This window comes from Phyllostomus discolor, chromosome 5 (genome assembly GCF_004126475.2).
Source record: "Phyllostomus discolor isolate MPI-MPIP mPhyDis1 chromosome 5, mPhyDis1.pri.v3, whole genome shotgun sequence".
In the NCBI taxonomy this organism is placed as follows: domain Eukaryota; kingdom Metazoa; phylum Chordata; class Mammalia; order Chiroptera; family Phyllostomidae; genus Phyllostomus; species Phyllostomus discolor.
This window is the reverse complement of record NC_040907.2, coordinates 145,428,388-145,445,462: the sequence shown is the minus strand read 5'-3', so window position 1 is coordinate 145,445,462 and position 17,075 is coordinate 145,428,388. Positions and strand designations below refer to the sequence as shown.

The 17,075-nt window shown below is 41.2% G+C and overlaps 1 protein-coding gene across 2 annotated transcripts in view; it reads left to right on the top strand.

Annotated features, from left to right (window-relative positions):
* The first annotated feature begins 2,281 nt into the window (after positions 1–2,281).
* Positions 2,282–17,075, top strand: part of HTR7 (5-hydroxytryptamine receptor 7) — a 76,338-nt gene continuing 61,544 nt past the window's right edge. The window contains exon 1 of one of the 2 annotated variants that reach the window (XM_028514096.2): positions 2,282–3,206. In XM_028514096.2, the coding sequence (XP_028369897.1) occupies positions 2,668–3,206 (539 nt within the window). In that variant the 5' untranslated portion in view covers positions 2,282–2,667. The remainder of the gene's footprint in view (positions 3,207–17,075) is intronic. The other variant, XM_028514095.2, reaches the window with a different exon arrangement.

Below are 17,075 nucleotides of genomic sequence, written 5' to 3'. Positions count from 1 at the left end.
GAAAGGGCAAAAAATTTAATAAATTTAGATGAATGCTTAGGTATTTTATGAGAGTTTTATGAAGCTGTATCTTTAGTTTTGCTTTGGAGAAAATGGTGGAAAATCATACACAATATTTTAGCATTTTTATGAAGACAGGATTATTTGTTAGTCAAGGTTAGAGGGGAAACTAAAAGAATTCCAGATCGTTCTGTCAGGATTTTGGAATAATACAATGATAGATGAAACTTAAACTTCACATAAGCAAGGTAGTGCTGTAGGAGCTGAGATTTTCAATAACTGTGTTTATGCATTGTGACAGCTTATAAATTAAATCCTAGAACTCTTAGGAAATACACTCAGCCATCACCAGGGATAATATAATAGAGGTGACTGCTCTATAAAAATGGGAGTTTGGACCTGATACTATATTGAAATGGAGGAGGAAGTAACTTTGAAAGTATGATTTTACTGAATATTTGGTGAGTTTGTATGTCCTGCAATTAGAAAAACAAAAGCAAAAAAAAAAAATCAGAAGTTGCTATGAAACAGAAATGGATTGGGTAAAGGCTGGTAAGAGTGGAGGTGCAAATTATATTGACTATAGATTTCATTAAAATAGAACTATTGTGTTTCAAATTTTTTGTATAATGAAGGTGGAATATTATGTAAAGGAGACATGAGAAGCTGACCTAATTAGAGTACTCAAGGAAAAGAAAATGAGAAAAGTCAGAAGTATTTTGTAAAATTTATTACCTTAAGGAATTTTTAAGAGGCCTTGAGATAACGCTAAACCTCAAGGCCAAAAAGCTGAGACACTTCAATGCAGTCACCTGTCATGTTGGGCATGTCATCAAACTTCTGCAGGTCTCCATTTCCTGTCTGTACTGAAGAGTCAACAAATTATTTTTTAAACAGCTTCCAACTACAGACTAGTTTTCTTTTGCCTGAAATTGTTTAACATTAACATAAGTAAGGTTGAAGAAATTTCCTCATCCATCTTCTTAACTATTAAGTAGTACTGCTTCGGGGCCTACACATTACCTTCAACTCAGTGTATTGATCTGCTTATCCCAGGCAGAGCAGACTCCCTGACATTTTCATGATATTGAGAGAGCTGTGAACATTGGTCCACAACAGAGGGGTTATTTTCCCTACTTAAAATTTTTTTCTTTTGAATGTGCAGAGGGAAAAATATGGACATAGTAATGATAAAAACCCGGGTTTGTAAACTACTATTACTTACCAGATGATGGCAATAGCAACTGAATTTGTTTCCTTATCTGGAAAAATAGGGCTAATACCCACCTTGAATGAGAATATTACTCAGCATTCAGTTCAGTTCATTTTGAGGTTTCTGTTTCTTTTCATTTTATTTATCATCTGCTAGGGCCTAACTAGAAAAGAAAATACATTTATTTTTAGAGTCTTAAACTAAAGAAATCACTGCTGGCTTCTAACAAAACCTTTCAACAAAATAAAGTAAGTCTCACAAATAATAAAAATCAGCCACTCTGACAAGGCTTGAAGACTACGGGATTTTAGACAATAGAAATTAAATCAACATACACCTCCAGGATTCTTCTGCAAAACATTATAACCGGTCATTTCTTCGTTTATATGCAAGATTTCCAGAATACCCAGGGAAAATTAATCCTCCTTTCAACATGTTAGGATTTGATGCTGAAATATAAAAGCAGCACGGTCTAGTTTCGCAGCAAAGAGGCCTGTTTCTAGACTCCCACCGGGAGCAAGGACCTAAAGTCATCTTTCCTTCTTCCGTTTTTTCCTTCTTTTTCTGAGGTTCCACCCCTATCCCATTCGGGTCCCTCTCCTTTTCCATCTTCACCTTCTCCCATAAGTGGGCAAAATAGGAAACGGAAGTTGTTGCTTGGTATAGTGCTCGAAAAGGCTATTTTAATTAAGGGGGGGAAAATTCCTCTCCAGGTTCCTCATTTTGCAGTGAGTCCGAACGCCCACTGGCTCCCTAGTCCTCCTCCACAGAAGGGTCGTTACTAGTGAGAGGAAGTGCGGATTGCTGGAGGGGGTGTGAGACCCTACAGCCGCAAAGGAAGATCCTCGAGCGATCCGGCTTGGGATCCCGGGAGGCGCGGGGAGCACCGCCCCTCGCCCTGTGCGGACGCGCGGGGGAGGTGGCAGCCCCTGCCCAGCGGGGGAAGCCCATTCTAGGGGCCCGGGGGGCTAGGGCAGCGCTGAGGCGACGGCGGCGGCGGTGGCGGTGGCAGTGGCGGTGGGGACGCGGCGCGGCTGCCGCAGGGGAGCGGCGGCAGCGGCGGGCGCGAGGGGCGGGGCGCCCGCCGCAACTTCTGCCTTTGCCTCGCTGGCGCTCTCCGCGGAGTCGCGCAGTGGCTGCGGGCCGTGGGCTGCGGAGCCGCCAGCCGAACCGGATCAGCTCGCAGGAGAACCCGCGCGCCCCGGGCATCCGTCGGGCGCCTGAGGCACCTCCTGCGGGGAGTCCCCACGCGGCCGCGCTCACGCGTTGTCCGCAGCGGCTGGGGGCCCGGGACGTGCGGGGCCGCGAGGCCGAGCCGGGCGCCCCCCAGCGGCCGGCGCGGGCCTCATGGCTGGGCCGGGCGGAGCGGAACCGGCGAGGTGAAGCCCCTGGGCCCGCAGCCGGAGTGTGTGGCGGGGGCGCCGGCTCCATGGGCAGCAGCGCACAGCGGCACGATGATGGACGTTAACAGCAGCGGCCGCCCGGACCTCTACGGACACCTGCGTTCTGTCCTCCTGCCGGAGGTAGGGCTGCCGGACTTAAGCCCCGACGGCGCCGGGCCGGTCGCGGGCTCCTGGGCGCCGCACCTGCTGCGCGGGGTCCCTGAGGTGACCGCTAGCCCAGTGCCCACCTGGGACGCACCCCCGGACAATGCCTCCGGCTGCGGGGAACAGATCAACTACGGCAGAGTCGAGAAAGTTGTGATCGGCTCCATTCTGACGCTCATCACGCTGCTGACGATCGCCGGCAACTGCCTGGTGGTGATTTCGGTGTGCTTCGTCAAGAAGCTTCGCCAGCCCTCCAACTACCTGATAGTGTCCCTGGCGCTGGCCGACCTCTCGGTGGCTGTGGCGGTCATGCCTTTTGTCAGCGTCACAGACCTTATCGGGGGCAAGTGGATCTTTGGCCACTTCTTCTGCAACGTATTCATCGCCATGGACGTCATGTGCTGCACCGCCTCAATCATGACCCTGTGCGTGATCAGCATCGACAGGTAAGGGCCGGGCCGCCCCGTCCCGGGGTCCGGCTCGGGGTATGTGCTTCCTGTAGCAGAGCCCCGCGCGCTTGCCTTTTCTGGGAGGCTAAGCCAGACTTCACGGCGGGATGAAGGGCTGTGCTTTAAAACATCAACCCCCATGCATCAGCCCTACACCAACCAACTTCAGTTACAGCAAAGCCTATATTCACCCTTGAAAGAAGAGCCCGAGGTGTTCTGGATTCCTCTAGTGAGGACTTTACGACCAAAGTTAAGAGTATTTCAAGCATTAGCAGTTCCACCAGGGGGTCCCTTGTCTTGGTTTTCGGGCGGAAAGAATTTGGTCCTTTCTGAGCTTGACAGACCCTTGCTGTGAGCCCCAAAGAGTCGATTCTTACTTTCAGAAACCAGGGGGAGAAAAGTCACTTTGCTTCCCTGATTGTAGGGGCTACTCCTCAGGCCAATGAAAAGACTTAGGATGGTCCCAGAACTGGGGGTCTGCATGTCTTAACGTTGCACCCCTATGATTGCTGATTGTGATTCTCCTTTTGAAAGTCTGGTTTTAGTGTTTGGCAAGGCTGTTTGCATCCTGTAGACTTACTGACTGGAGCCTTACTCCCTGTCCGAATGGTTGGTTCTAGCCTTTCATCATATCCCTAGGGAATCTTCTCTTGCGAACTCCCCCACTGGAGTAATTGAAACAGACGCTGATCATCTGTCAGGGATGCTGGGGAAACAATTCCTGCCATTGGACTAGGAGATCCCCAGGGTTCCTCCAGACTCTAGGATTACAGGATTCTGCAGTGGACCTACTCTTTGGCCCTAGAAATATTGTGCAATTGACAACTTGAAGTATGGTCCCAATGCTTTTTGGCTACAGAGTAACTCTGCTTCTCTTGAAACTGAAATATTAAACCTTCATATTCACACTCAGAATTCTGCTGGTCCTTTAAAACCAGCACAGGACTGGTACTGTGTTTAATGATACAGAGAAATGATTGCTTATTTTCTTTGGGGACATACAGAACCTTTAAATGTATAGACCTTTTTAGCATAGGAGACATAATCGATGCCTTCATACTTAAAATGACAGTGCCTCAAAAGACGGTCTAGCATGAAACTGAAAATTTCCTCCTTTTCCTCCCTGTAAACACTGCTGTTTGTGGTTTGTTGATATTGAACATGTTCTGCTATTTTACTGTTTGGCCAAGGTTTATGATAACCGAGTAAGGGGAATGTTAGGGAAGGGGATATTTTCAAGGAAAAAATACATTGTAGCTGTATTTAGTTAAAGAGCTAGATTATTTTTAAAAAATTGGATCCTGCCATTTTATATATTATGTTGGGAGTTTCTGACAGAAAACAAGGAATTATTTTTAACAGTAGAACATGAACTGCATATATGAGAATATTAGCTCCAAACTTGACAGCTGAAGTTCTGAATTACTGTAGTTAAGAATGTCAAAAACATATGCATTTACAGTCTGGTTGTGGTGACAGAAACTAGGAAAGCATGCTCAATATACATAGTAAGTATAAACATGAACTATAAGCGCAAAAATTCTGCTGCTTAGCCAACCAAAACAGTGCTCCCTGCATGAATGGAATCCTTTAAATAGCACTCAGTGTGGTTAAATGAATAACAATTTATGTTGCTAGTAATGCATTTATAATCTTTTTCATTTCATAATTGATAAATGATAAATAGCATAGCATGGTAACTTGTCTTCTAAGATATCCAGTGCTTTTGTTCTTCTGAGCACATTTAGATTTGGCTGGGACCACCCTGAGATTCCCGTGCATAAGCTAAAGGTTTTCTTCATTCAGGGTGCACGTGTGACTTACCAGCAGCAGGAACATCCTGAGTAGAGTGAAGAGGTTAATCTTTCTTGTCAAGAGCTTCTAATTTGTTCATCAACTATATCCTTATGATGTCACAAATTATAATACAGGGATATAGATTCTGTCTCTTCATTTCCTATGAGAATTATGCCATTGATGATTTCTGCTTAAAAATTATTTTAGAAGATAAACATGTCATTTCTTTACATAATATGAAGAATTAATAATGGTGGGAGACACGGATTGCTTTGCTTCCAAGAACACAGAGAACTAAACATGAGAAAACAGGAAATGCTTTGACATCTAAGGTGAATTATTTTTCAAAACACTGTTTTTTCTCTGTTCCATTGTAGAATATGACCGACAATATTAAAATGTGCTGACAAAATATGAAAACATTTAATCTTCATTCATTTATTTATTCCCTGTTGATTACTTAATATAGGTTATACTGTGCTTTGCAGCATAATCAAAGATGAATAACAATTTTCCTGCTTTTGAGCTCATACTATATTATGAGAGTTTGGATTTCTGTTGGGCATTTAACATTTGGTTAATGGAACCTTGATATTTCTTAACTGGGATGCTTTTCCAGCCTTTTCCAATGCAATTGCATGCCATTTTCTTTACAGGTTTCAACACTCCCGTATCTACCCTTTTCAGATAATGACTCATGGTGATTGAAAAAGTAGCAGCCATTGGGTGGGAACTTCCTTATCCTTCCACCACGAAACAACCTTTCCAGCATCTGTACTCTTTTTATTTCCTTCTAGTTAAAAAGCAGGAAGACATTGTGTCCCAGCAAAGACCAAACCACCTGCACTTCGCATCCCATCCCCTCTTACCACCTCAAGGGCTGTGTTTCTTCCTTGACTGCCCATATCTTCTTTGTCTTCATTTTTTTCTCTCAACTGGACAAAGGTTGATCTTCTGTTTTTAAGAACTCCTTTGGCTTTACTTCTCCCTCCAGTTACTGGCCCACTTCACAGTTCAGCTGTGCCTGCAACCTCTCTTTATTTCCTTACTCCTCAGATAGGTGAGTTTTCCACTCAACAGTTCAACAGTTCAACAGTCCCCCTTTTAGGATGCTCTTTTAAAAATAGAAATTAAGTCACTCTTATGTACAGGGTGAAAACATACGAAAACAGTTAGTTCTGTATGTTTTTTTAAGTGAACTTATATAAGAGTAAAAGTGCAAAATAGTTCAGAGGAATAGTGAACACCAAATTTAGGAGAGTGGTTTATCTCTGGTGGAGTGGGTGGAGGTATGGTCAAGGAGTAGTACATGGAACTACTACTCGTAATGTTGGTAATGTTTCGTTTCTTAGTTTTGGTGGTTTATATAGAGTTGTTCTTCTTTGTGTATCTTTTTGTACGTTTGAAATATATTTTAAAACTTTCTTGAAATATATCCATGCAATCTGCAACTAGATCAAGAAATTGAATATTATTAATCTCCCAGAAGTCCTCTCCTGCCCCTACCCAGTTTCTGATACTCCCAGAGATAACCATTGTCCTGGCTTTTTTTTTTATCATAAATTAGTTCTGCCTGGTCAGAACCTCATACATGGAGTGGTATAGTATACACTCATAAATCTGGTTTCTTTTGCTGAATATAATGTTTGTGTGATTCATTCATAGTTTTTACTGTCAGTATTTTATTCATGTGTTTTTTATTTTTTTTTCTGAGTAGTATTCCATTTGTCTATCAGTTTACTTGAAGATGGAAATTTGAATTGTTTCCAGTTTTGGGATATTGCTAACAGTGACTCTATAAACATTTATTTGTGGACAAGTAGTTTTGTGGACATGTTTTCATTTCCTTTGGCTTTATATAACACTGGATAATAAGGTACTTTATTGCATTTTAATTCTATGTAACCCCCTTACACCATTTGTGTTATCCTTGTCATGTATTTTAATTTACATATTTTAAAAACCTATTAGATGATTTTTATTGATTTTTATTGATCTTTCCCATTACTCTTGATTTTTTCCCTACATTACCATGCTTTCATCTGGAATTATTTTCTTTTGCCCAGTTAGACTTTCATTAGCATTTTTAAAGAAGTGAGTGCTGGTGACAAATCTTCTGTGTTTACTTGTCTGAAAGTGTCTTAAGTTTACCATCATTTTTTGAATGACAATTCCTCTAAGCATGGGATTCTATATTTGAGGATTTTTCAACACTTTAAAACATTGTTCCACTGTCTTTAGGCTTCCATAATTTCTGTTCAAAAATCAGCCATTAATCAACATTATCATCACTCCTTTAAAGAGAATATGTCTTTTTTTCCTCTGACTACTTCTAGGGTTTTCTCTTTATCTTTAATTTTTATCACTTATTCCGTGATGTCCCTAAGTCTGGCATTATTATTTTTTGTTGTTGTTGTTTTGTCATAAGCCCTACAGGGTTTCTTAGTAATTTTTGTATCTGTGCATTGATATCTCTGAGTTTGCTATTGTTTTTTTAATTACTTTTACTATCCCATTCTTTCTTATTCTGTCTTCAAATTTACATGATTTAAACCTTTTTTCTTGCTTACACATTCTTACACTCTTATTTTCCATTTTGCATTTTTGTCTGTGCTTCAGTTTTGAAAAATGTTTACCTGCCTTCCAATGTATTAATCATCTTTTGCTATGTCTAATCTGTTTTTCATTGTTATCTGTTGAGTTCTTTATTTTAGTCCTAGAAATTTCACTGGATCCTTTTTTTTTGGCATTTGATCCTTTTTATTGATTCTAATTTTTTGGTGAAATCTTCTGCCTTTTTATCTAATTTCTCCATCTTGTTATCATATTTTTGAGTATATTAATCATGGCTAGACTCTTTTTCTTCTAACTTCATTGTCTGAATCACTTGTGGATTCTTTGTGTGTGATCTGCTCCCCTCCCTCTGGGATTTGGGTCTGTGTCTTGGCATGCCTAATAAATTTTGATTGTGTACTCAACATGTGGTATGAAAAATTGTAGATGTTGTAGATAATGTTATTTTCTTCCAGAGAAAATAGCTGCTAGGCAGGCATATTGGGGGACTGATTATTGTAATCCAGTTAGAGACTGAGCTCACTATAGGCTAGCTTTTAGTTTTGATAAAGCTCTGTCTGCCACTAGCTGATACATCTTTCTGGGGTGTAGCCTTCTTGGGATTTTAGCTAAGAGCATGGGTGTTCTTGATGACTTTTCTCCCTGGTCAAAACTCTGATTCCTCTTTCCTCAGCACTGTGAGACTGTCAAAATTCCCACTCAGCTTTTTGGGAGCTTTTTCTTTGGCTTCTTAGCCTCCTGTCCTGTACAGCTTCAGAATTCAGCAAATGTGTTTAAGGACCAGCCAAATGCTGGGCTTAGTGTTCTGCTTCTTATTGGGATTTTGGCTATTCATGCCTCTAATTTTTGTCTATCTTCAAGAGACTACCAAACTTTCTTCTGGTATTTTTGCCTCTTAATAGCAATTCTGCCGAAGCTCTTTGCCTGCATCTTCAGCCCCGTAACCCCTCACTTAGTTTTGGAAAATGTCCCAAGGAAAAGAGTGGCTGCATAATTTTGGTTTGCCTCTCTGTGGTTCTCTGTTTTCCAGGATTTCCCCCCTCACCTTCTGGTTATCTCAATAACTCTATTATGCCTTTGAGCAGGTTTGTGTGTTTGTGTATTCATGCTTTACCCAGCTTTTCTAGTTGTTTTCATGAGAAGAACTGGTCTAAACCATCAGACAACCCCATCAAAGCTGGAAGTAAATGTGTGCCTGAAATATTTCAAATATGCACAAACATGGAAATATAATATAGTCATGTACATTTCCTGTTTGAAACCATTTATTGGCTTTTTATTTCCCTTGGAATAAAATCCAAACTCTTGAGCACATCTACAAGTTCCCCGACCATGTTCCATCGTGCTTTCCACAGGATAGTCGTGCTGACCTTTTTTAGTGTTTCCGTCATGCCAAATTCTTTCCTATATCAGGTCCACTCCATGCAAACCCACCAACTGATATATTTGCAAAACTCTACTTTTGTATTTGGAGTTCTATTTCCTAATATATGTTTTTGATTCTGAGTTGGAAAACTTAAAAGTTTTTAACCCTCTAGGATGGCAACAATTAAAATGTCTGAAAAATACCAACTATTGGCAAGGGTGAACAGCAAAGGGAACTTTCATACTTTGGTAGTGGAATTGTGAATTGGTAAATCACTGTGAAAATATTTTGCATTATCATGCCTTATTGAAGATACATACACTCTATGATTCTGTTACTTTCTGGTATAGGTATATGTCAGAGAAACTCCAGTCACCAAAAGTCTTATACAAGAATATTTATAATACCCAGAAATCGAAAACCCCCAAACTTGAAAAAAAAATCATGTGTGTCAACAGTAGAATGGATAAATATACTGTGGTATATTCACACAATAGAGTGCTATTCGGTAGTGGTTATCAAACTTGAGCTCGCCTTAGAACTATGCAGAGAGCTTATTAAAATAGATTACTGGGCCCCACCACAAGAGTTTCTGATTTAGTAAGTTTGGGCTGGAGACTAATAGTTTGCCTTTCAAACAAATTCTTGATTAATTCTGATGCTCCTCTTTTGGGGACCTTACTTAGAGAACTGTTACTATAAAGCAATAAAAATGAACCAATTATAGCTAAAATGAATCTCACAAAGTAATTGAAACAATATTTTTACTGTAAAAATTTTGAAACATTTAAAAGTTGAGAGTATAGTCTAAAGAGCCTACTATATCCACAACCTACCTTTAACAGTGATTAATTTGTGGCCAGTCTGTTTAATGAATACTTTGCAACTCCTCCATCTTTGCAATATTTTAAATCAAATTTCAGACATCATGTCATTTCACCCATAAATACTTCCGGGTTGTAAACATAATGCTGAGCAGAAGCAAACAGTGCAAAAGAATATATAATGTGCTTCTATTAATGTAGAAATTTGAAACAGACATTGTTCAGAGACATACATAATTGGAAATATAAAGACAAGAAAGGAAGACAAAAAAGAAGAGGAAGAGGGCACCCACTGATTGTCTTGAGAAGGAAATTCCTGAGAAGCCAAAAATCACGGCTGCTGTTCTCATTCTCATGATGTGTATATACATCCATATGTCATGAGAGTGAGGGTACTGACTACTTCCAGGTGGGAAGGAGAGGGCTATGATTAGAAGTGCACTTCTGAGTTGGGCAAGGTTTTGTCTTTTGACTGTAGTGGTAGTTGCACAAGTGTTTACTTTTTAAATGATTGTTGAAGTATCCAAACATATTTTAGGTCAGAATATGTGTACTGTATTCTGTTTTTATAATAAAAGGGACAAGAGTATTTATTTATTCGATGACATCTTGTGAAGGTGTATTTGGATGTACAGCAGATGTATGATTAATCTGAGCAGATGCAGTTACTGCTACAATGCCGTCAGCAGCCATTGATTGGCTTTTAGCTTCACGTGTGAGGACAGAGGTCCTCTTTGGGTTCTGCGTGGTTACAGGAACTCATCTGGCTTACTTGTGAGAGTCATAATCTTCAGTTCTGACTGGTGTCTGGCTGATGCCTTGCTTCGCCGCCAGGTACTATGACTCATTTGCTTTGATGATCTGAGTTCTGCTCTTGGCCTTAATTCTGCTGTGATCAGCAGTGCAGGGGCATTCTGGCTTCTCTGGGTCGCCTTTTGCTTTGAAGGAAGTCATCCTTGCTCATCTCTAAAATTAAATTTCAGCTTGTAGGTACACTTTAAGAGTTGAAAGAATCCTAAACTAGTTTTGCGATGACAAGGTGGGAGGGAGGAGAAGAAACAGGTCTCTGCACTGTCCTTTGGTGAGGAAACATTTCCCTTAAACTACTTTTGTTTCTTACCATCATCCACAGGAAGTAACATCTCAGGGCAGAAATGCTAGCAGCTAATAGATTTTTAAGTGCTTTATTGTTCACCAACCACTTCCACATGTAGACACCTCCTTTGGTCCTCCCTACAGTCTCGTGAGGTGGCCATTTTTATTCTCACTTGATGAAGGAGGAACTGAATCAGGAAATGACTTTAATCCATGGACACAGTTTGTATGTGTGGAACATGTGTTCAAAGCCTATTCAGTTGTGTATTTATATATGTATTTAAGGAAAATAGTAAAAGTTTGGATATGGGTCATGGTGAAGGAGATAATCCTGAGGCCTTAAAAGAAATGCTGAATTAGACAGGTGATGAAAAGGCAAGAGATATTCCAGGTAAGGTGAACAGCAGATGCTGAGAGTGTGAAGGCAGTGAGTCAGTCTGTGGGTGAACTTACGTACAGGGAGCGGGAAGGCATTCCAAGTGAGGTAATAGCATAACAAAAGCCTGAGTCCATAAGACTTCACCCCTAGTGGCAGATGCTGCCGGTTGCCTATCCCACCCCCCACCGTCCCCTTCCCCCTTAGTTACAGGAATTCCTGTTTGTACCTGGGAATAGGGCTGCCCAGAATAAACACTTTTCTAGTCTCCCCTGCAGCTAGGGGTGACCATGTTCATACATTTTGACCCAGGATATCTTAGTAGAAGTATTGTGTTTTGGCTTCTCAGAATTTTTTTCTCAAGGCAATTGGTGTGTGCCCTCTTCCTCCTTGTTGTCCTTCTCTCCATCTCGTTGCCTGGAATGTGAGTGTGTGGCTGGAGCTCCTGGTGTCGTCTTGGTCAAGATGGACGGCCAGGGCCACACTTGGGAAGGAGGACCAGGGGTGCCAGAAGGGTAGACTTGTTCCTGGGGTTTGTGGATGACACAAGGATTGCTGGTACCCCAACTTCTTACTAATTGATGAACATATACCATTATGTTATCTGTCACATTCAGGTGAACTCAATCCCAACTGCCCAAGGTTTAGACCTTGGGCCCAGTTTCTTATACCACTCGTTCATCTTTCCCACAGATGTCCACATGTACTTCCTAAAACATCAACTCACTGTGCCATTCTCCTTTGGAAACCCTTCAGGAATAGCAACTATCATTTTTAAAAATTTTTAAAAAATTAATTAATTTTTTAGAGAGGAAGGAAGGGAGGAAGAGAGGGAGAGAAACATCAATGTGTGGTTGCCTCTCACATGCCCCCTTACTGGGGACCTGGTCCACAACCCAGGCACGTTCCCTAGACTGGGAATTGAACTGGTAACCCTTTGATTAGCAGGTGGGCACTCAACCACTGAGCCACACCAGCCAGGGTGCAACTATCATTTTTGAGGGCTTTTTGTGCTATTTAAATTCCTAGAGTCTTTATACATGCTATCTCCTTTAATCTTTGTAACACCCTTGTAAGGCTGTTTACTGCATGTCTGTCATTGAGTGTCTTGCTAGCCAAAGGTGAACAAGACAGAGTTTGACTATTTTTAATTCCTTTCTGCAGACGAGGAAGTTGAGGCAATGCACACATCATGTATGACAGGAATGGCATCTGAATCAAAAGCCCATGTGTTTCTCCCTATGTCATCATTGCCATTGCCTGCTACACGAGGAGAGGAGTGTTAGGATGTAGCATTCAAGGCCCTTTATAATTTGACTCCACTTTCCCTATAGCCCTAATCTGACTAACTCTATCATAGACACTGCTTTTTAACAGTACGTCAAAACAAAGCTAACACACTTACCTTCCCAACTTGTTCCTCCCCCAAGGTTCCCATCCCAATAAATGACATCAGTCTGCACACAGTTGCTTTGCTAACCATTGGATAGCATCTTTGAAATTTTCTTTTTTTTTAGAGATTTTATTTATTTATTTATTTATTAGAGAGGGGAAGGGAGGGAGAAAGAGAGAGAGAATAACATCAATGTGTTGCTGCTTCTCATGTGGCCCCCACTAGGGACCTGGCCTGCAACCCAGGAATGTGGCCTGACTGGGAATCGAACCTGCGATGCTTTGGTTTGCACCCCGCGCTCAATCCACTGAGCTATGCCAGCCAGGGCATCATCTTTGAAATTTTCTACCCAGCCCGCACTCTCACTAGCCTGTCACTCAGTCCTGCTGATTGTCTCTACACTTTCTTTTTCCCCCTCTTCCAGTGCCAGCAGCTCAACCTAAGCCCCTATCATCTTTCCTTTGGAGTATTCAGAGTAGCTTCCAAGGGATCTCCCTGTATCTACCCTTACCCATGTTAATGCAGATTATGTGATCCTAGCTGCATATTAGAATTACCTGGATAACTGGAAATTAGAATTAACTAGAATAACTGGATAACTGGAAACTAGAATTAACTGGAAAAAAAATACCAGCGCTTGGAGTCCACCTCTGGAGGCCCTGATTTAATTGGTTTGGGTGCATCTGGGCCTCAGGGTTGACAATCTCCCCTAGGTGGTTCTAATGTGCAGCCAGGGGAAGAACCCCTGAGTTAGGGGGATCTTTTACAAATGCAAATGTGACCTTATCCATGGCTCCCAAAGTTACCTGCACATTAGAATCACCTAGGAATCTTCAAGGGTATGGCCCATACCCAGGCTGTACGCAAGCCTAACTAATGCAGCAGGGGTGGGACTCAAGCATGAGTGTTTTGGAAGCTCACAGGTTTGGGCGCTACTGGATTATGGTTCTCCTACTTCAGACTCTTTAATGGGTTAATAAATTCCTCTGTTCTTTGGATGAGATCCTTCATTTCTGATTTAACTAAAAGATCGTATCTGATTTTGCTAATTTCATTAGATTGGGAGTTGGCAAACTGTTTTCTGTAATTGACTAGATTGTAAATATTTTAGGCTTGTGTGATCTTTGTTATCTATTGCAACTACTTAACTCTGCCATTATAGCCTGAAAGCAACCTAGACAATATGTTAGTGTATGGGCATGGCTGTGTTCTAATAAAACTTTATGTGTGAATACTGAAATTTGAATTTCATAAAGTTTCACATCATTAATTATTATTATTATTGACTTTTTAAAACCATTTATTTAACTATTATTTACTATTTATTTATTTTAATCCTCACTAGAGGATGCTTAGGGAGGGGAAGGGAGGGAGAGAGAGATGGAAAGAGAGAGAGAAAGAGAGAGAGACATCAATTGGTTGCCTCTCCTACATGCTTGGATACCTATGGGTATTCAGCCCACCTATGGGGCTGAACCCACCACATAGGCATGTTCGTTGACCAGAAATTGAACCTATGGCCTTTCAGTTTATGCGATGACTCTCCAACCGAGTCACACTGGCCAGGGCAATTTTTTGAACTATTTTAAAATGTAAAATCCATTTTTAGCTGGGGGGGCTATACTAAATCAGGCAAGGGCCAGATCTGACCTACTGGAGTTTGCTGCCTTCTACCCAGGATTTGATTCAATTCAATGACCTGTCTCTATCTGTCTGCCGAATGGGGATACTTAAATGACACACTCTAATGCATCTATAATCAGTCCGGTTCAGCTGCCTGAATCTTTCAGAATTTTATTTTAGGGGAATGTATATTCCATATGTTTGGTTTGAAAAGGTCTCTGACAATCTCAATAAATATCTTTGACAATTCTTCCATTTTTATAAGCAGATTGCCTTGAAATTTCATACTTGATAGTTCTCTGGACACTTTAGGCACCTACCACTCTGGCTTCCTTTCTGGGTCTTGAAGGCGATAGTCTTTTATTAGCAACCTCTTAACATATCAAAGTTGCCTTTTCTTATTATGGGAGTCATAAGGGATTCATCTATTCACTTTTCAACATTTATTGATTATGTAATCTTCATTGGTTACTCTTCACATCCGAAACAAGGTAAATAAGGTCTTTTCTCTCTTGAATCTTACATTCTAGTAAGGAGAAAGAGAGAAGTTAAAAAACACATATACAGACACAAACACAAATTCATTAGTAATAAGTGCCACAAGGATAATTAACATAGAGCACTGTATTAGAGTGGGAGATCATGGAGGGTCTTTCTAAGGAGGAGACATATACATCAAGACAAATGAAATGATGGAGCTGGCTGTGTGAATATTAGGGGGAAGAACATTCCAGGAAAAAGGCAGCAGCTGACATAAAGGCCTTGGGCCAATGTGATTGGAGTAGAGGGATCAAAAGATAGCCTAGAAAGAGATTGGAGTAGAGCACTGGTCGCAAATACTGGGATTTGGGCCAGGTAAAGAGTTTGGATTTTGTTCTAAGTGCAGGGAAACCAGTAGAGAGTGTGAAGTTTAGGGTGGCACGATCTGATTTATGTTTTTAATAAATCATTGAGGTTACTTTGGGAAATGAAATGGAGATGGGTGAGAGTGAAAGCTGGGAGACCAATTGGAAAGCTTCTGAAGTGGTCAAGATAAAAGGTAATTAGGAGTAGGGAAGAGAGAGAAAAGTGGAGGATTCCAGAGAGGTCTTGGAGGTGCATTGGCAGGGCTAGCTGATGGATTGGATGTGAGGAGTAGGGGGCAGAGAAGAATAAAGAATGACTTTTGTGCTTTTGGTTCAAGCAACTCTGTAGATGGTGATGCTGCTTACTGAGTGGAGGAGCAGTAGAACTGGTGGTAAAATTAAGAGTTCTATTTTGAATGGTAAGTTTGACATCGACATGTTTGACAGGAGTCTAGAGTTATAAGCAGGAGTCAAGATTAGCGATACAAATTTGGAGGTCACTGTAGGTGATATTTAAAGACACAAGGTGGAAGATAACATGTAGGAAACTGAGTCTGGACACCAAGTCTTAGGGAGATAAAATATTTAGAGGTCCAGAAAAGAGGAGGAGATAACACAGTTTAAAGGGGTGATCAGTGAGATGTGAGGGTGTTCTGTCATGGAAATTAAGGGAAATGTGTTTTGATAAAGATAAAATCAACTGTGTCAAATGCTGTTGTAAGATATGACTAGAAAATGACCAATCCATTTGGCGACCTTGAAGTTGCTGGTGATCTTGAGAAGAAGCAGTGGAACGGAAGCCCAGGTGGAGTGTGGTGAAGAGAGAAAGAGAGGAAAGAAGTAGTGACAGGGACTAGAGACAGCTCCTTCAAGAACTTTTGTTGATAGCTTCTACCCTGGGAGTCAGGAAGGCTAGATTCTAGCCCTGTATCTGCTGCATTGAACCCTAACAATGATTATCTATGCACACATCTTAAATTCATTTAGAATGGGTAAGAACTTTGATTTCATTTTTCACTTCTATTTCCTAGCACTTACAAAGTTCCTGGCACATAGTAAGTACTTAACCATATTAGTGGAATGAGTGGATGAATGAATTAGTGAATATTTTACTAGAGTAAGAAGCACTTTAGACTTGAGACCATATCTGATTAACCTTCTACAGGATCCCATAGACTAGTTGGGATGCAAAACATTCCCAAATGAATAAATGAATCTGGTAAACATGGGAAGGGTAGGATCTCCTTTTGATATTCCTCCCTGAACTTGTTGTTGGCTGAACCCAACCAGAAGCGAGAGAGAATATCAGTTTCCCAGGAGAGAGAACAGAGCAGAGAAGGGTGGAGAGTGGACCTGAGATGTGACCTAGTGCAGGTGCCTTGCAGTTGTAACATTCTCTGAGTCTGTTTGGTAATTTGACGGAACAGCTTGACCTTATTTGTCATCTGCCATGCCAAACCTAGAACTTGTGGGCAACTAGGAATGGGTATGGACCAATATACACACCAAAGTCGGTCCCTATCTTATTACTGCACAGAATATTTCAAAGTGCTAGTATCATGCTTCTAGGTGTTCCTCTAATATCTAGATAAGTCTAAATTTGATTTTCATATTTAGGAAAAGATACATGATCTTCCAGGAATTGACCATATCCATACCCTTCTCTGTGAAGCATAGGAGTTAAGACACCAGCTCTGAAGTCACATGCATCCATGTTTGATTCCAGGTTCTGATCCTGGGTAATCTGATCAAACTCTCTAAGCCTTTCCTCATTTGTAGAATGGAAATAGTAGGACCTATTGTGTGGGGCTATTGGGAGGATTCAGTGAGATGGTCAGCTACATGTAGCACAGGGTCTGACTGATACAAGGCAACATTTAATCCTTTGCTGGGCGCTTATTTATCAACATTTTCTTGGGGAGTTGTTAACAACTTTTACCTGAGTTACCTTCCTTGTCCTTCATTCTGACTCT